Source organism: Haliotis asinina, chromosome 6, assembly GCF_037392515.1.
Source record: "Haliotis asinina isolate JCU_RB_2024 chromosome 6, JCU_Hal_asi_v2, whole genome shotgun sequence".
Lineage (NCBI taxonomy): Eukaryota > Metazoa > Mollusca > Gastropoda > Lepetellida > Haliotidae > Haliotis > Haliotis asinina.
In genome coordinates this window covers 4,334,587-4,352,351 of record NC_090285.1, presented here as the reverse complement: position 1 = coordinate 4,352,351, position 17,765 = coordinate 4,334,587, and the positions used below count along the sequence as shown (strand labels likewise).

General features: G+C 37.1%; 2 protein-coding genes across 2 annotated transcripts in view; one reads left to right on the top strand and one right to left on the bottom strand.

Annotated features, from left to right (window-relative positions):
* The window catches only part of LOC137286455 (dual specificity protein phosphatase 16-like), a 64,858-nt gene extending 60,016 nt beyond the window's left edge, over nucleotides 1–4,842 (bottom strand). Inside the window, exon 1 of the mRNA XM_067818336.1 lies at nucleotides 4,613–4,842. The gene's annotated coding sequence lies outside the window, so the exon portion shown is untranslated. The remainder of the gene's footprint in view (nucleotides 1–4,612) is intronic.
* Nucleotides 1–17,765, top strand: part of LOC137286458 (uncharacterized) — a 37,507-nt gene that overhangs the window by 6,104 nt on the left and 13,638 nt on the right. The window contains exon 4 of the mRNA XM_067818342.1: nucleotides 8,336–8,450. Within this exon, the coding sequence (XP_067674443.1) occupies nucleotides 8,336–8,450 (115 nt within the window). The remainder of the gene's footprint in view (nucleotides 1–8,335; nucleotides 8,451–17,765) is intronic.

Here is a 17,765-nt window from a genome sequence, read left to right as displayed (position 1 = left end):
GGAAACTTAACAATGACAACCTTCCAGGCTGAACAGCCATGAACATGAGCATAAAACAGTTTTATAAGAATAATAATGATTATAATTATGATAACCGCTGTGCCTGAATTAAGAAGTGTCTGTTCTGTCTTTGTCTCTAGTTATCAAATCAAGCTACCAAATCAAGCTACTACCAAACACAATATTTGCTGTAGAAAAATCTCAACATTCTGATGACCTTTCAAGGCTACTCACTCACACGTAGCATGAAGTGATGTGATTTTTTAAATATTATTTTCAAATCACATGGTTCTTTGTTGTGTCGTCATAAACTGGGAACAGATGTTTTCACAGACCATTGTTTCGCAGAGAGCTGACAGCCATGTTATTTTCGGGGGGCTTTATTCAAGTCAGGTTTTTTAGGAAACTTAAAATAGTTGATTGACGCATTTTGTGATCGACCAATGAGATTGATGAGTCTGCAAGGTGTCGTGGAATCTAGCAGATGTAGAAGGGTTATTTTCATATACTTGGTCAGGCTTGAAGTGAGTCATCCTTGTTGGAAGTATCAAGGATGTCTTTGTCAGTTCATCATAGGTTATAGTTCTGTGAATGGTGTTTGTCTTGCATTAGGATTGTGGATCACAGCATACATGATTAACTTGCAATTACATCTGCTCAGTAACAGGCCACATCCTGATACACTATGATATCAACAAGCTGTCTTGTCAATTGTTACAAATTGTTTACAAGAAGCCAGCAAGAGTTCTACCCTATTTCTCAAGCTTTATGTGCAGTGTGTTCTGTTTGTACTGTCTTGGTTATACAACCATGCACATGCAGCTTATCAGATTCATTGTCAAATATTTACAAAATATTTTCTGAGCTTTTATATTAAGTTTTGTACAATGTTGTAATTTTTATTTTTGTTATGCTTTTAAAATTCACTTTTCACTAAAACTATCATGTAGAAGTATTGTATTGTACTTCCACATTGCAGCTTGGTCTATGGTGGGCCACTGGCTCAAATTGGAAAACTGTTTCAGTATCTTCCGAGCCTGAAAAAGATGCAGTATTGCTTATGTGACAAGTCACTCACTCACTCTGGTGCACACACTGTACATGTTTTTGGTGTGCTTTGATTTGTATTATTTAGAGTGAGTGAATTGGGTTTTACTGTGCTTTCAGCAATATTAGCACCAGAAATGACTTTCACTCATTGTACCCACATGGGAAAAGGAACCCAGGCCGTTTGGTGGGATGAGTGAACACTTTAACCAACAGGCTATCCCACTGTGCCTTGTATTATTTAGAGAACCTTTTGATAAATCTTATTTCTGAAAAAGTAGATTTTGAAATTTAGGCTTGATGCCTTGATTATGGCCAGTAGAGCAGAAGAGCAGGTTTGGCTTAGTTGTGCTGTCTTGTTCAAATGCATTCAGGAATATCTTGAATTTATGAGAGAAGGATATTTGGGGATGATTTGTGCCAGTTATTCAAAACAGTTTTTTATGCTTCTTAACAGACAGTTCATCATATTTAGTGAGTACTTGTCACAAGCAAAGTTACTTGAGAACTCCAACTGTTCTTATAAGGTTTTGAGCAGTCAACTGTCAATATTCAACTCAGTCAATGTCAGTATCAATTTTAAGGCTGGTTAATGTCAATAGTCAAGCTAGTTATGACAAAGTTCCTTGTAGAATATCCCATCTAGGGTATAACAATCTACATGGCACCTTGTGTCTGCAGTCTTCACCTTGGGTTAATAATCACACCTAATGAAGACCAAACATAAATTAAGGCTCATATCTGGAGAACAAGAGAGAACAAGAATTAGTGCTGTAACAATGCATCAAACTATCAATGAACAAGAGTTACAAAATCCCAGTTTTCATTTTGGGCTATCAAATAATGGTGTTTTTCTTGGGCAGCTAGATAATTTCCACAGCAGATGAACCAGGATTTCATTTCATATCTGCTCAAAATGTCACTATTACATTTCACTGTGATAATGAAGTGGAGTTATCTTTCTTTGCTATTCTCAACAAATAGTCCAGTAAACATCAACATCAAGTACCATGTTGATTTATTCTTTCATAATTATATTATTATGATGTTGTCATAAAAATCAGAGTGGAAAATTAGTCAGGACAAGGTACACTCTTAACGTCACTTGCCCTGTGTCTTTTAAATTTTTTGTGTGCAATTGTTGATTCTGTGATAACAATTAATCAATGTAGAAACACAAACCATCAATGCATCAGTTGTATGTGTGACTATCGATGGTTTAGTAAGTGACCATATATGACTGACACCAGAAAAAGGAGCTGAAAAATCACACCTGACTTACAACTGAGTTGATTAATCTACCAAACAAATTTCAGAGGTCAGTTAAGTGAATCTGCCATCCCAGCGAACTCAACTGGCAGTGTATACATTGGAAGCAGGAGGCATATATGTGCTGACAATGTTTCCAATGGTAAATGAGATTGTGGGACAAATGAAATATTAAATATAAGATTTTGTTGTTTGTCTTTTGTAAAATATATGTCATTACATAAATCTTTTCTTAAATGTAATCAGGTACATTGATGAATGTGCAGTGCAATATACAGAAAGTTACAGATTTGTTTGCTTTGATTTAGAGTTACCTCTTAAAAAACATGGCGACAAATACAGCTTGTGACTCGGAGTTTGAAATTGTGACTAACATGTTTCTGTTTTAATTTGAGCTGGGTTTCATGTTTCATGTCATTTATGAAAAGAAACTTGAACTACTTCAGCTTGTTTTTGTTTCATAGAACTATTCATTCATTTCAGTTTTGTCTTCTACCGGACAATTCAAGGAGAAAAAAGCTGTTGCAGTAATTGGTTGCAATAGTGTATTACAATAAACCATCTCTATTGCAATTTTATTTTATTTTTGAACAAATATCAAATATATTGTTTCAACATTTCAAGAGACAGATTGATTGTTCAAGCCTTATCCATTTTACTTATTTATTTGAAAGGGTATCAAGCCTTTCACAAGAAAGAGTGAGTGAGTGAGTGAGTGAGTTTAGTTTAATGCCACACTCAGCAATATTCCAACTATATGGCGGCGGTCTGTAAATAATCGAATCTGGACCAGACAATCCACTGATCAACAACATGAGCATCGATCTGCGCAATTGGGAACCGATGACATGTGTCAACCAAGTCAGCGAGTCTGACCACCTGATCTCATTACTCACCTCTTACGACAAGCGTAGTCGCCTTTTATGGCAAGTATGGGTTGCCTATTCTACCCCGGGACCTACACGGGTTCAAGAAATAGTGAATTAGCTGACAATTATAATCATAACAATTAATAATGCATATTTTATCTGAATTGAATTCATGGGGATTGAATACACTAAGATAAATAGAATTGTTATGATTCTTATGGGCTTGTTTCTTCTTTACATGGAAAACAGTTATGATATTGAACACTGTGTTCCCAATATGTTTGGATTCGCATAAATCTTACTGATTTTCCCTTAACATGAACATAGCCCAGTGACTAAAATGTTCAATCAACACATCAAAGACGAGAGTTTGATTCCCAGCAGAGCAAGAAAGTACTGCCTGTTTGTCGGTCACCAGCTGTGATATTCCTTACAGTGTTTCAGCCTACTCACTCACTGACTCATAGTTTCCTAACAACAGTGTCTAGGGAAACTATGTATGATATGAGTGGACAGGCAAAATCATTACATTAATTGTAAGTTGCAAAATTTATAGCCTGATGATGAAAGAAAGAGGAAAGAAATTATTTTCAGTTTTATTAGAACGAAACTTTTTAAATAATTGTCACTTCTTGTCTAATAAATATGAAAAACATTTATGCGAAAAAAAGAGCTATAAAGATTTCACGAAGACAAGTATGTTTTATCAAACCAAGGAGGTCTCTCTCAAGCAGTGTGGCGAATGAGTCACCACAAAGTACAACTGAATAAGATTATGATAAGTTAGTCTCACTAACTTGACCTAAATCTCCACTACTGCCTGCTTCACAGGAAATTAACATTTGCTTGAATGAGAAAATGTTTTTTATTCTGGCAAACAAATAAAAACTGTTGCATAGAAACAATAATATGAATGAATAATAATTACATTAAATTGGCTGAATATCCAATTTGGATGTTACGTTCTATTTGCAGTTGTGCTTCCAATTGCCATAAACTAATTCATGCCTTTCACATCATATAATCTACTTGATCATTGCTGCATGTGATATTGTAGTATGTTATCAGTTCATTCCAAAAAATGTTTTTCCACAATCACTGTAAATCAAATTGTACTTGTTCTTGTTTTAGTTCTACAAACAAATCCTTTATCAAAGAAATGTTTTTAGCTTTATTTTCTAATATTAATTTCAAAATCATTAATTAAGTGAAAAGAATCAACATCTATATAAGTTGGTAACCTCCAAGAACTTCTTTTAGCGGCATTTAAGAACATGCTTCATATTAATAATAAAGAATCTGTAAATCCAGAGAACTTTCCCAGTTGTTCAACCTGTAAGATGCCAAACTTTCATAAATTCATTAATGACATTCTCTGCTGTAGTCTCTATTTCACGAACTACATCAATTCCTGAATAAAACCTTACCTGTGAAACACAATCTGTATAAGTTGATTTAATCCATAATCCATGCATTTAACAATGTGCCTGCTGTAGGCCTGGAGCCCTGCTTTGTAATATCCTCAAAGCATGCATTAAGTGTCTCTGGCCACATGCAATAATGAATTGTCTCACAAGATTGTCCCTGAATCACTTCAACTTCATTCCACAAGTGGGATACTCAGCTATAATTTTAATTGAGTTTAAAGATATCAGCTGCCTAGTTTGACATTGGCGACCACTACTTTCATATAGTGTTTACAATCAGAGCAGTGATGACTCATTTCTAGGGAGAGTTCATTGTACGGCCAGAGACTTCTCAAAGTCATTTATCTCCTTATCGCTAGGTAGTCTCTCAGTACTGTGGACCAAGCTTTCACAGTCGTACACTGTTAATTACAGGGTAATCAATTCACTTATGGCTTGTTATTTGTAACTGTAATGACTTGGAGATTATCTTCATCATCCTTAGTCAGATGTGGATGGAAGTATGTTGTCTTTCAGACAGATATTTTATTTAATGGGTTCTGTGGGAAAATTCTAGTCAAAGGATTTGAGCATAAAATTAACAGACACTAAAAGCAAATCAGATTTTGTCGTTTAATGTTCAGAATATATTAACATGTGTGCAATTTTAGAAAAGTTCAGCCAGTTTCTTCAGTTAAATTGCAATTGTTGGATTCACCACATAATGTTCCTGTAGTGGAGAAAAAAGAGTGCTATGTTTTTATCACTTCTTAGGGTCAATAAACCAGTCTTGAAAAGACCTTATGTTGGTGTATGTTGATTCTTGGGTAAGATTTCTCTGAGACTAGTACATGTCAGGGTTAGGAAATATGTGGTGATAAGTTGATATCTAATTCATCATAACCAGCCAAGCCGCGTTTTGAATGCATTTAGGTATGAGGTGTTGTCAGAGCTATAGAATATTTTTTAAGGAAAAGATCGTCACTGCAAAAGAGTGTCATAAATCATGCCTTTGGAGGCTTCCGATGTTCAGACATAGACAACCTCTGGGGGCATGACTTATGCTGCGCTTGTTTACATTTGAGATGCAATTCCTTCAAATTTGCCATAATTCCTTCCATTCCTTAGGGGGAGCCTGATAAACAGCACTGTCTTGTGCTGGTACACCACGTCCAGTTAATTACCATCCTGGAGTTCCCCAGGTTGGACCTGTCACTAGACACTGAAGCTGTTCAGTAACAGTAACTTGCTTCGATGTATTTTACCAGGATATAAAATATTGTGTTTCTTATTACTTGCAGTTTAAATGAGATCACAGATTCTTTAAGAAAGGAATTTGTTGGAATCACCATGTGTTATATTAATTATTACCCCTTATAAGATATTCTTCATATTTGTCTGTGAGATTGTCATGGACAGTTGTCCAACCCCTGATGCCTGTGATAAGCTGCGGATCTTCAGTAGCCTGTGCTTGTCGTAAGAGGCGACCAATGTAGTCAGGGTGGTCAGGCTACCTGATTTGGATGACACATGTCATCCGTTCCCACTTGCAGAGATCAATGCTCATACTGTTGATTACTGGATTGTTTTGTCCAAACTCGACTGTTTACAGACCATTGCCACATAGCTGGAATACTGATTGCATAGTGCAGCCGGACACTACGTTCATTCACTCTCTCTCACTCACTCACTCACTCACTCACTCACTCACTCACTCACTCACTCACTCTCACGCACTCACTCACTCACTCTCACTCACTCACTCACTCACACACACTCACTCCAACATCTGATATTGCCTTTTGAATGATAAAATGTCTGATGTCTGATGTGTGCTCAGACAAGTTGTCAGTAGAGTGGACAGAATATCAAGTATTGGTCATGACAAATTCAGTTGGCCTTGTTGAATGAAAGACAAACTTCCATTCTAGAGTATAGAACGGTATTTCATATATTGATGCCAGCAGTATCAACCTCAGGGGTATCTGGTCCAGACTTGATGACTGTAACATGGCTGCAATGTTGATCCCATACTCTTCTCTATCATCAGCAGACCAGTTTGAAAAATATTCCCACTGAGTAATATGAAATGAATTGAACATCGTATCCACACTTTTAGCTGACAATTTTTTTAATTTTGTTTTAGTTGACAATGGTAGACTATGTCACTAGCTACAAAAGTGTCACCTCACTAAAGAATAGGAACACATCATGTGTTTGTTGAATTCCATGCAACTTCAGAACCAGTCAAATGAAATAACCTTTATATAATCCTGAAACTGATAATTTCATACTATTTTCTTTGGCGTCAATTTTTTCGGATGATGATTCATTTAATTTTCTAAAAAAAATTGTTACTTGTTGAGAAACAGTGTAAATGATAAACCCTTCTTGCCCTAGAGGCTCATCCCTTGCTTGGACAAACCAGGCATGACACATCTTGGCTTTTTCTATTTTCAATCATGATTGATTATTATTTGATTATTGATTACTTTTAAGACTAAGAATAAATCTTATAATCACCAACACATCTCTCAAAGAACAAATAATACACATATGGACAAATTTGTAGCCTGCATTTTAAGACAAGCACTCACTTACACAGTTAGAGAAATTTCAGGGCAAGAACTTGTTTGCAGAGGGTCGATGTTCAATGCCCTGTTCATATCTATCAATAATCCGAGGCCAGAAATAGATCAATAATTGTTTGTGATTGTTCTGTTTCTCCACACGAACAATTAAATAAGGTGGTGACTAAGCCCAGAGCAAGATGCTAGGAATGCATCGAGGCCAGTTTGTGTTGTGATGAAGCTTTATGTACCACCAACGTCTTCCTGCTGACAGAGCTACTGTGGCCACACACTGCCCTGTCTGTATGTCATTCTGATTGAAATAGCAATGAAGAATAATGTTATTTCAGGGAGACGCTTGGGCCTTTTTCCACAAAGAAAACTTTGCACTCAGACTGTCATTGGTTGTGGAAATTACAATTATCTCAGAAAATTATTATCATCTTAGCAAATTTGTGATTGTCTTAGTGCTGACACGGTTTCATGGTATTAAAACAGGAACAAAAATATCCCTTCTAGAAACACCCAATGACAAAGGTATCCGACAAGTTAATTTTAAAGTTGCTCAAGGACAACTTAACTGAAATATCTTCATGAGTAAATGGTAATCAATTCATTCATGCCACTTTAGTTTGTCTGGAAGATAGACTATGCTTCACACATGTCTTGTCAAGGTCTAACATTGAGATAGATGTAGCACTGGCACATTCTCTCTAAACAGTAATATATGTTGTCATGAAATGTAAACTCAAAGACGTAGGATGATAGAACTTGAGTTAAACACACTGGGTTAGACGGTTCTTGATAACTTGATGAAACTTGCTGGTATTACCCATATGTGGACAAATGAAAAAACAAACATGTTTCTAATTCCCATAGACTCTCCTTGATTAGTGTTTATTTATATGGAATTATTGGCACGGCTTTGGACTTGAAATCCTGAAAGTGATAATTTCATGACTTGTTCATCCATAAAAGTTTGTCCTTATCTATGCATTTGTTAATTGTCAAGCAACTGGAAACTGGCAGTCCCTAGATGCCAGTGTACGAAACAGCTTTATTGCCCAAGATGAGTGAAAATCTCTGTTAAGGTAAAAGGATTAGTATAACCTAAGCCCTAATATTGCTTTTGTGCAACAGCAATGGTTTACCTGTTTTTCCTGCTGTGTTGCAGATACCTTTCTGATGCAAGCGAGCTGATTGGTTGGTGTGCAAACATACACATGACAAGTTGTCTCCCAGAAGTGGTCATTATAGATGATATTGACATGTATGCCAGTGACATCAAGGTATTATCAGTGTATTTATCCTATTTCAACTAATAATTATTCAGCATCTGTATTAGTTTTCTTTTACAAAATCACCATTTTACCGGAAATCATAATAACTGACACTGTACCTTGTTCAGTTTCATTGGACCATAACTTCAGATTCCTTACAGCAATAAGTCACGATAAACTTCAAAGTTTCAATGTTTTCTTTTTTTAAGCTGAGTGAGCAAGTGAGTGGGTGGAAGACTGAAGGGCATGCACAAAGTCGTGGTTGACTGCATGAGCAACAATTCACTGGCATCAGGGTTCAGTGATCAACGTAACACATTATGACTACACAGTCTGTGTAGTCTTTATGACAGCCAGGTGTGGGAGAAGCATGTGCAAGTGCTGAAAAAAATATTCATTCATTTACCTGTGCTGAGAGATACACATAATGAAATACTTTCATGAAGCTATATGCCTGTTATTTACAAAGTTTATTTCAAGGTTGACTCAAAGAGAGCTGGACACAAATATGCAGTTTCAAAATGTGTTAAAGGCAGATGGTGTTGGGTTGTCAGAGCGACAATTAAAACACGTACTGAGCAGAAGTGACGTTTCAGCCAAGGGGCTTTATTAAAACCTGTCAAAGTAGAAAAGCTTGATTCATTTCAAAACGGATTTGTACAGAATGCTATTAGGAGGTTATAGGGCCCAAATAAATTCTTTTCTTTGCATGTTTTGAAAAAGCAGATGGAGACTGAATGTACCATTATAACATCCAAACATCATTTCTGGTTATTGCCACACCAGATTGGGTTTTGTTGTGAAAACAATAGTGGGGAGAAGAAAGGTATTCTTTGTGAAAGATCCGACATTGTTTTGACACTGAGTATGATGTATTTATATGTTTTCAAGTTACATTGCAATTCATTGGTCTGCTTGTGAGCCAAATGGACTACAGTTGGACTGCTGTTTGTCCACCTCCGATTTATTGACTTAGTGGACCAGTTCATCTTTGAGTCGTAGACTCTCCACCAAAAGTCAAGTATTAATTTTGTTTACGTTGGCAAGAAATTCTTACCCCTATAAAACGTACGTCCTCCTGGAAACCTTGATTCCACCTATGTGCAACAAGTGTCACTAAAGAGAAAACTTAATGTCTGCGAAAGTTTCATTCAGAGCCCTTGTCCCCTCAGTTGTAGGGAAAAAAGTCAGAGGGAAAAAAAGTAAATATACCATATTACAAGTCATAACAATATTATCATCAATAGCACTTCATAAGATTTTCTGAACCACATTTTAGCCTAAAATTAATATAAACTGCACAGATCACAACACCATCAAATGACAATCACATGAGTTCACTAATCTGAAAATTGACAAGCAATCATATGACTGGTGACTTTTAATCCCCTAATCCTCTAAGGATGAAATAACTAGTATTGTCTTCATTTCTCCTACTCTGAATAGATCCAGTTGCTATCAGTGTCACACTGACAGGAATAATTAACTTGAAAGTGAAATAATATTAAGAAAATTGTTGTTGAATTAGATTTTTTGCAAATAAATGGAGAAGTGGAGAATAACTCCATTAAGTGAAATTTATAAAATGCAGTATTAACAAAGTAAATAACTCAAGAACAGTAAAAAGTTAATTTTCCTATCACTTTTTTTCCATGACTGTTTTCCTGTGACATTTTTCCCGATCACCTCCCCTTTCATGCAGCTGCTCTTTATGTCAGGTCCTGTCTTCCACATGCTTCATCAACTGGTGGCAGAAGCAGGCTTCATGTCATACTTTGTACATCTGCCTGTGTCCCATCTTTCCTTCCAGGTGATATACATTCGTCTCAGAAGACTACTGGACCAAGTGTCAGATAGAGATTTTTTATCTAGACCTGCCCAAAGGTGGCATTTCATCTTAGAGGCAATAAACAGTCACTGTTTTCATGAAAAAAATACTGTTTTGTTAAACTGAATACATAACAGAACTGTGATGATAACACAATATTTTTCCCAATTTGCAAGCTAACAGCTTTCAATTCTTGATGAATCGCAGTCACACCTCTGTCAAATCCTTGCTACACTTCACATTCACTCATGTTCTGCAGTTCAGGTTTACACAAATGTAGCAGACATCATCCCCATTCCTGATCTCCCTCAGCTGCTGTACACATTGTTGTCTCCTGTTCTCCACATTATTTACCCTGGTGACAAGACTATTGTATCAGACGTCAACCCCATTCCCGGTCCCCATCCACTGCTGTACACATTGTTGTCTCCTGTTCTCCACATTATTTACCCTGGTGACAAGACTATTGTATCAGACGTCAACCCCATTCCCGGTCCCCATCCACTGCTGTACACATTGTTGTCTCCTGTTCTCCACATTATTTACCCTGGTGACAAGACTATTGTATCAGACGTCAACCCCATTCCCGGTCCCCATCCACTGCTGTACACTTTATTGTCTCCTGTTCTCCACATTATTTTCCCTGGTGACAAGACTATTGTATCAGACGTCAACCCCATTCCCGGTCCCCATCCACTGCTACACATTATGTCCACTCCTGTTCTCGAGATTATTTACATGGGTGACAAGACTATTGTATCAGACGTCAACCCCATTCCCGGTCCCCATCCACTGCTGTACACTTTATTGTCTCCTGTTCTCCACATTATTTTCCCTGGTTACAAGACTATTGTATCAGACGTCAACCCCATTCCCGGTCCCCATCCACTGCTACACATTATGTCCACTCCTGTTCTCGAGATTATTTACATGGGTGACAAGACTATAGCAGCACATAGTCACATGCCACTGTCTCCATCCACTGCTACACTTCATGTCCACCCCTGTCCTCCAGATGGTTTACATTGGTGCCAAGGGCAGAAACGGGTACCTGGGTACTCCAGTACGAGGCGGGTAGGAGCATTAATTGAGTACTAACATTCTACTCATTATATCTCCCCTTTCACTCCACGTGTAGTTGTGTCGGCACTAACATAGCAGAGCAATCACGCGCCAACATTTGGTCTTATTTCAAGCTAACTGAAGACAAGCTCCAAACAGAATGCTTGGAATGTGCAAACAAATCTGTCATTCAAGGGTGGCTCAACCTCAGCTATGAGGAACCATCTCAAGATGAAGCATAAATCTACATTTGAAGCACCCACCTCAACATCCACACAGAAGCAGACTACCCAAGGCAGTTTCGCAAAAAAAGGTACAATGCAATATTTCCAAATTTCAGACACATTCATATTGACAACTTAAATCTCTCAGAATCAGCAAACGTTATAAAATAACTGAAGGTCGAAAATGTACGACAAAAAATTATGTTTTCTATTTGTGCTAGATGCTTGCCATCTATACATTAAAGTCTGGAATTGTATTTAAACTTGTGTCACTAATTCATACCTGTAGATCATTCAATTACTAATCAGTTTGAGAATAAATCACAACATATTACATGGTGTTTGTTGTGTAAGGGAAGGTCCTTTGGCTATTTCGTATTCAATGGGCTTCAAATATAATGTACGCGTAGCATAACAACATGTGGATTGTCAGATGGGATAATTAGTTTTGAAAAGAACGTATCTCAATGGCCAAAAATTTGTATTTGAAACAAAGGCGTAGCTCCTGTTCAAAACCAGGAACACATACTTCAGAGCTTCAAATTTTCAAAGTTTTCCTGTGGGGAGCATGCCTGACTCCCCCTTGCAGACTCAATCACTAAGCGATGTCAGCTCGCTTGCTTTGGAGTCTTGAAGGTGAGTACTCGAGTACTTACAAGTACTTCAACGTGACTACTCGAGTGGTTTTATTTCTTACCTGTTTCAACCCTACTGGTGACAAGACTATTATAGTAGACGACAACCCCATGCCCCGGTCCCCCTCTGCTGCAATGCCTCATATCTACTCCTGTCCTACAGGTGATTAACACTGGTGACAAGACTACAGTAGCAGACGTCAATCACATGACGTTGTTCCCATCCAATGCTACACTTCATGTTCTGTCCTCCAGATTGTTTTCACTGGTGACAAGACTACAGTAGCAGACATCAGTCACATGCCACTGTCCCCATCCATTGCAACACTTCATGTCCTGTCCTCCAGATTGTTTTCACTGGTGACAAGACTACAGTAGCAGATGTCAACTCTTAGCTAACAGCACTGAGTGGAGTGGATGTTAAGTACGTCATTACGAAGCCTACATATGCCTGACTGACACTCACTGTTTAATTGTGCATAATGGATGGAAGTGAGAAAGTCTGATTTGTATTGACGGTCCTGCCAATTCCTGATCATGACCGTTTTGAACACAAGGAAAACCACAGGCAATACATGGTTAATCATCTTGTGTGGAGGCCTCATTGATTTTATGACATCTCTGTCAGCCCTGTTGACCCAGGGCCAAAAGTGTTAATTAACTGCTTTTTATGTTCAATTAAGTGAAGGAAGGGTAAATTTACAAATGCACCGTTAAATCCTGTATTTGTAATTAACAGATTTATCAGAGTGGAATTTATCTGAATGCGTGAAAATTGAATATTTTAAAAGCATTAGTGTAAATCCTTAAGGTTTTATTAGAACATGTAAACTGTAGACCCTTCTGATTTTCTTTTTCAATATGTCAAGTAAATGTTTTATCAGAAACCTCATTTGTCCATTGGCATTTGTATGTGGTGGGGGGAGGGTAGCCTTGAGGTTAAAACCTCACTCACTCACTCACTCTCACTCACTCACTCACTCACTCACTCACTCACTCACTCTACCCATTAAGATGTGGATTAGAATTGATCTTCAGTAACCCATACTTGTCATAAGAGATGAAGTCAGGCTTGCTGACTTGTTTGACGTATTGTTGGTTCTCAATTGTGTTGATCGATGCTCATGTTGTTGATCACTGGATTGACTGGTCCAGACTCAATTGTTGATTTTCTTTTTCAATATGTCAAATAAATGTTTTGTCAGAAACCTCATTTGTCCATTGGCATTTGTATGTGGTGGGGGGAGGGTAGCCTTGAGGTTAAAACCTCACTCACTCACTCTCACTCACTCACTCACTCACTCACTGTACCCATTAAGATGTGGATTAGAATTGATCTTCAGTAACCCATACTTGTCATAAGAGATAAAGTCAGGCTTGCTGACTTGTTTGACGTGTTGTTGGTTCTCAATTGTGTTGATCAATGCTCATGTTGTTGATCACTGGATTGACTGGTCCAGACTCAATTGTTTACAGACTTCCACCAGACTGCTGAGAACTAACCTGAGAATCCAACATTGACAGAAATATTGCCTTCTTGAGGTTGAGAATCTTGGTGGGGTTCTCACTGGCTGTCAACTACCTATATCTGTTCTGTTACACATCATTAAGCTCACTTTGTTCTGTGGAATGGTAGCATGTTGCACTTAAGATCAGGAAAATTGGCCATCTCACTCATGCAGTATCAATTATTTATACAGGTTTGACTGATGTATGATATGGTGGGACATTATGTATCATGTTACGTTTCAATGGCATTTTCTTAACAGGAATCACGAGAAACATTTCTGTCTTACAGCATTTGCAGCTTGATAATATGTGTTGAGTTGCAAAAGGTGAGGAAGTGAAAGCTTTCAGCAGTAAGATGAAGTGCCGTAGAGTGGATAAATTATGATCATGATTTAATTCTCTTCTGACTGGAGAAGATTTTTAACAAGAAGAGTGTATTATGTTGTTTCTGGGGAATGTTATACTGGTCAGAATTATAAAATATTTTGATAGAGGAGATTATTTCATGAACATCAATGTATTATCTTAAGGCTGAATGGTATTATACCACATAGAGCAAGTGACTTGAGGGTATTTTCCCACATTCAACAGTGTTTTATATGATGAGTTAGGTTATTATACCACAGTATATTTTCTAATGACTGTGTGTCCTTACACCACAGTGCATTATCTTATGACTGTGTGGGATTATACCACAGTGTATTATCTTGTGACTGAGTGGGATTATACCACAGTGTATTATCTTGTGTCTGTGGTCATATATCACAGTGTATTATCTAGTGATTGAGGGCATTATACCACAGTGTATTATCTTATGACTGTGGTCTTACATTACAGAGTATTATCTTGTGACTGAGTGGTATTGTATCACATTGTATTATCTTATGACTGTGTGGTATTATATCACAGTGTATTATCTCATGACTCTGTGGTATTATATCACAGTGTATTATCTTATGACTGTGGTCTTACATTACAGAGTATTATCTTGTGACTGAGTGGTATTGTATCACTTTGTATTATCTTATGACTGTGGTATTATATCACAGTGTATTATCTCATGACTCTGTGGTATTATATCACAGTGTATTATCTTATGACTGTGGTCTTACATTACAGAGTATTATCTTGTGACTGAGTGGTATTATATCACATTGTATTATCTTATGACTGTGTGGTATTATATCACAGTGTATTATCTCATGACTCTGTGGTATTATATCACAGTGTATTATCTTATGACTGTGGTCTTACATTACAGAGTATTATCTTGTGACTGAGTGGTATTGTATCACATTGTATTATCTTATGACTGTGTGGTATTATATCACAGTGTATCATCTTGTGACTGAGTGGGATTATACCACAGTGTATTATCTTGTGACTGAGTGGTATTATATCACATTGTATTATCTGATGACTGTGTGGTATTATATCACAGTGTATTATCTTATGACTGTGTGGTATTATATCACAGTGTATTATCTGATGACTCTGTGGTATTATGCCAAAGTCAACACTGATTGATGCAGTCAAACATGTCATATGAATTTTGAAGATATACCCGGAATACTTTAGTGTATGAGAGTACCTGCTTTCAAGTTAGAAGATAATTGTGTATTGAAGATAGAGCGAACATGCCAAGCTGTATATATTTCACACACATCATTTATACGACTGCAGGTTGTCCACACATTGAAATTACCTGACAATGACTGGTCCCTAGCAGTCGCTGCAGGCTAGCTAGTGGATGACTCACCCCTCCCTCCCAGCACTACTCACATTGATCAACTGGTTGTAGTAACGCGGGAGACTTCCATGGTCAAACTACGACCCTTGACCTCTCTACAGGATTAGAGGATAATAGCTGAGATGGAATTAGTATCTGTATGGACAAACATTGCCTGTTGATTCGATTAAATTACATATTGCATTTGAGTAATGATTGATAGTTAAAGGAAATGCATACCTTTAGAGGAACTGTGTTTCTGTGTAATTGTTTTTTCCTTTCATGTTGAAGTTTTAAGGACGAATCAACTGCGCAGTATAAACTGACAATTCTCTTTAGACGGGTACATATTATGCACGCAGTTTGACATGAAGGCAATTTGTTTGGGCCTGTCTCCATTATTACAACTTGGTTGTAGAATATTGATATATGTTTAATATTTTTTTCCAAGTCTGTTTCATGTGTCACTGCATAGTGTTTTTCCCTCTGTTAATGCATATGTTGCCTTTATTTGAATACTATATGTGGCAATTAGGGATTGATTTATTTCAAATCTGTTTTTTCTTATGCTTTGGTTCAAATGAAGAAATGGTTTGTGCATGAAATCCACCAGTCTTATTTGTTTCAGTGTATTTTTCAGGACTGGGTTTAGAAGACATTTTGTATGATGAGTCAGTTAGCCTGTTTGCAGAGCATTAAAACAGATGTACTCAAACCATAAATACTTGTAGTCCTATAGATATTCTAACGACTAAAAATCTTTAATGAGTGTGATGGAACAAACTTTTTATCATCTTCATTATTCACAGCTAGCTGCTTGAATACACAGACCTTGCAATCTTCTGTTTTAATGAGGGTTGGTATGGTAGCCTTGTCATTATGGTGTACACTCGTCATGTCAGATACTTGGTTTTGATTCCCTATGTGGCTACAATGTGCGAGACCAATATATGGGACACCCACCATGATTTTGCTAGAATATTGTTTAAAATGATGCAGACCTTTTTAAGTGGAGGAGAAAAAGAACAAAATATCTCCCCATCTCTAGGTATATCTATACTACCAAATCAAATGAGATTTAAGATTCTAATTTGTTAAGATTTTTCTTTTCCATTGCATCACAATTAGCTGAAGAGAAGTCAGATGCCCTCCATACACAATGTGATGAGATCATTTCCTACATTTTGTAATCCTGAAATTAGTTCATCTTGATAATGTCAGTAGGAATGCAACTGTCCAAAGTATAGTCCGTTTGGCTCAAAAGTGGACCGATGAATTGCAGTCTACCTCAAAAACTAATAAACATAACACACTCAGTGAAACGCTGGTCATAATCAAAACATCATACCAACTCTGTGAGGTTTTTGCAGAATATTTTTCATGAAAATCAAAAAGTTCTGTAACAAACTATCATTAAAAATATTGACACAGTTCAGTATTTGTTACGAGGGAGGAGTGTAGAGACAGGGACAGCCAGGTGTATTTGCATAGAGACAGCACAGCAGCAGGTTAATGAATATACATGTATAACTTTCTTGGCACTTGTGCACGTGCTCCTCAAACACCTGGCTGTCCCTTTCTCTGCACTCCTCCCTTGTAATAGACACTGTATTGTGTCAATATTTTAATGATAGTTTGTGAAGCAATTTTTTATTATTAGGACAAAAATTCTGCAAAAACCTCACAGAGTTGGTGTGATGTTTTGATTATGATCAGTGTTTCATTGAGTATATTGTGCATATTAGTTTTTGAGATACATTGCAATTCTTTGGTCTGCTTTTGAGTCAAATGGGCTATAGTAGGGCAGTAACATTGCATCGATCTATTGATGGATTGCAGTTGTTGAGGCCCCGATAGCAATTGATTAATGCCAGAAATCCGTAGATGCATCGATAGTATGTGTGACTATTGATTGTTTAATAATTGACTTTTGTAATGTGTTGCACAAAATACAGGGTGATTTGGTGCAGACTTGCAGCTTCATTGAGTTTGTTTTAACTGTTTACTTTGAATTTCTCCTCTAACTTGGGGAAACCAATTGCATCAAATTGCTGACACGCATGTGCAAACATTGTGCTTGTGAATAGCTGTGTTTTAGTGTAAAGTTTTGTTATAAGAATTCGTTGAGTTTCACCATTAATTGACCTCATGACAATAATCTTTTCATTGTTACAAATTTCTTTTGCAATACATCAGTTCATGAGTAGACAGTACATTTAAACAGCATGGAATATTTTGCAAAATCTAGTTAAGAACAGTTGCCTGAATTAAGTGGCCATATTTACACTCGTGAGTCTAAACTTTAGATGGGTAATACATTGAGGAAAGGTACCACCT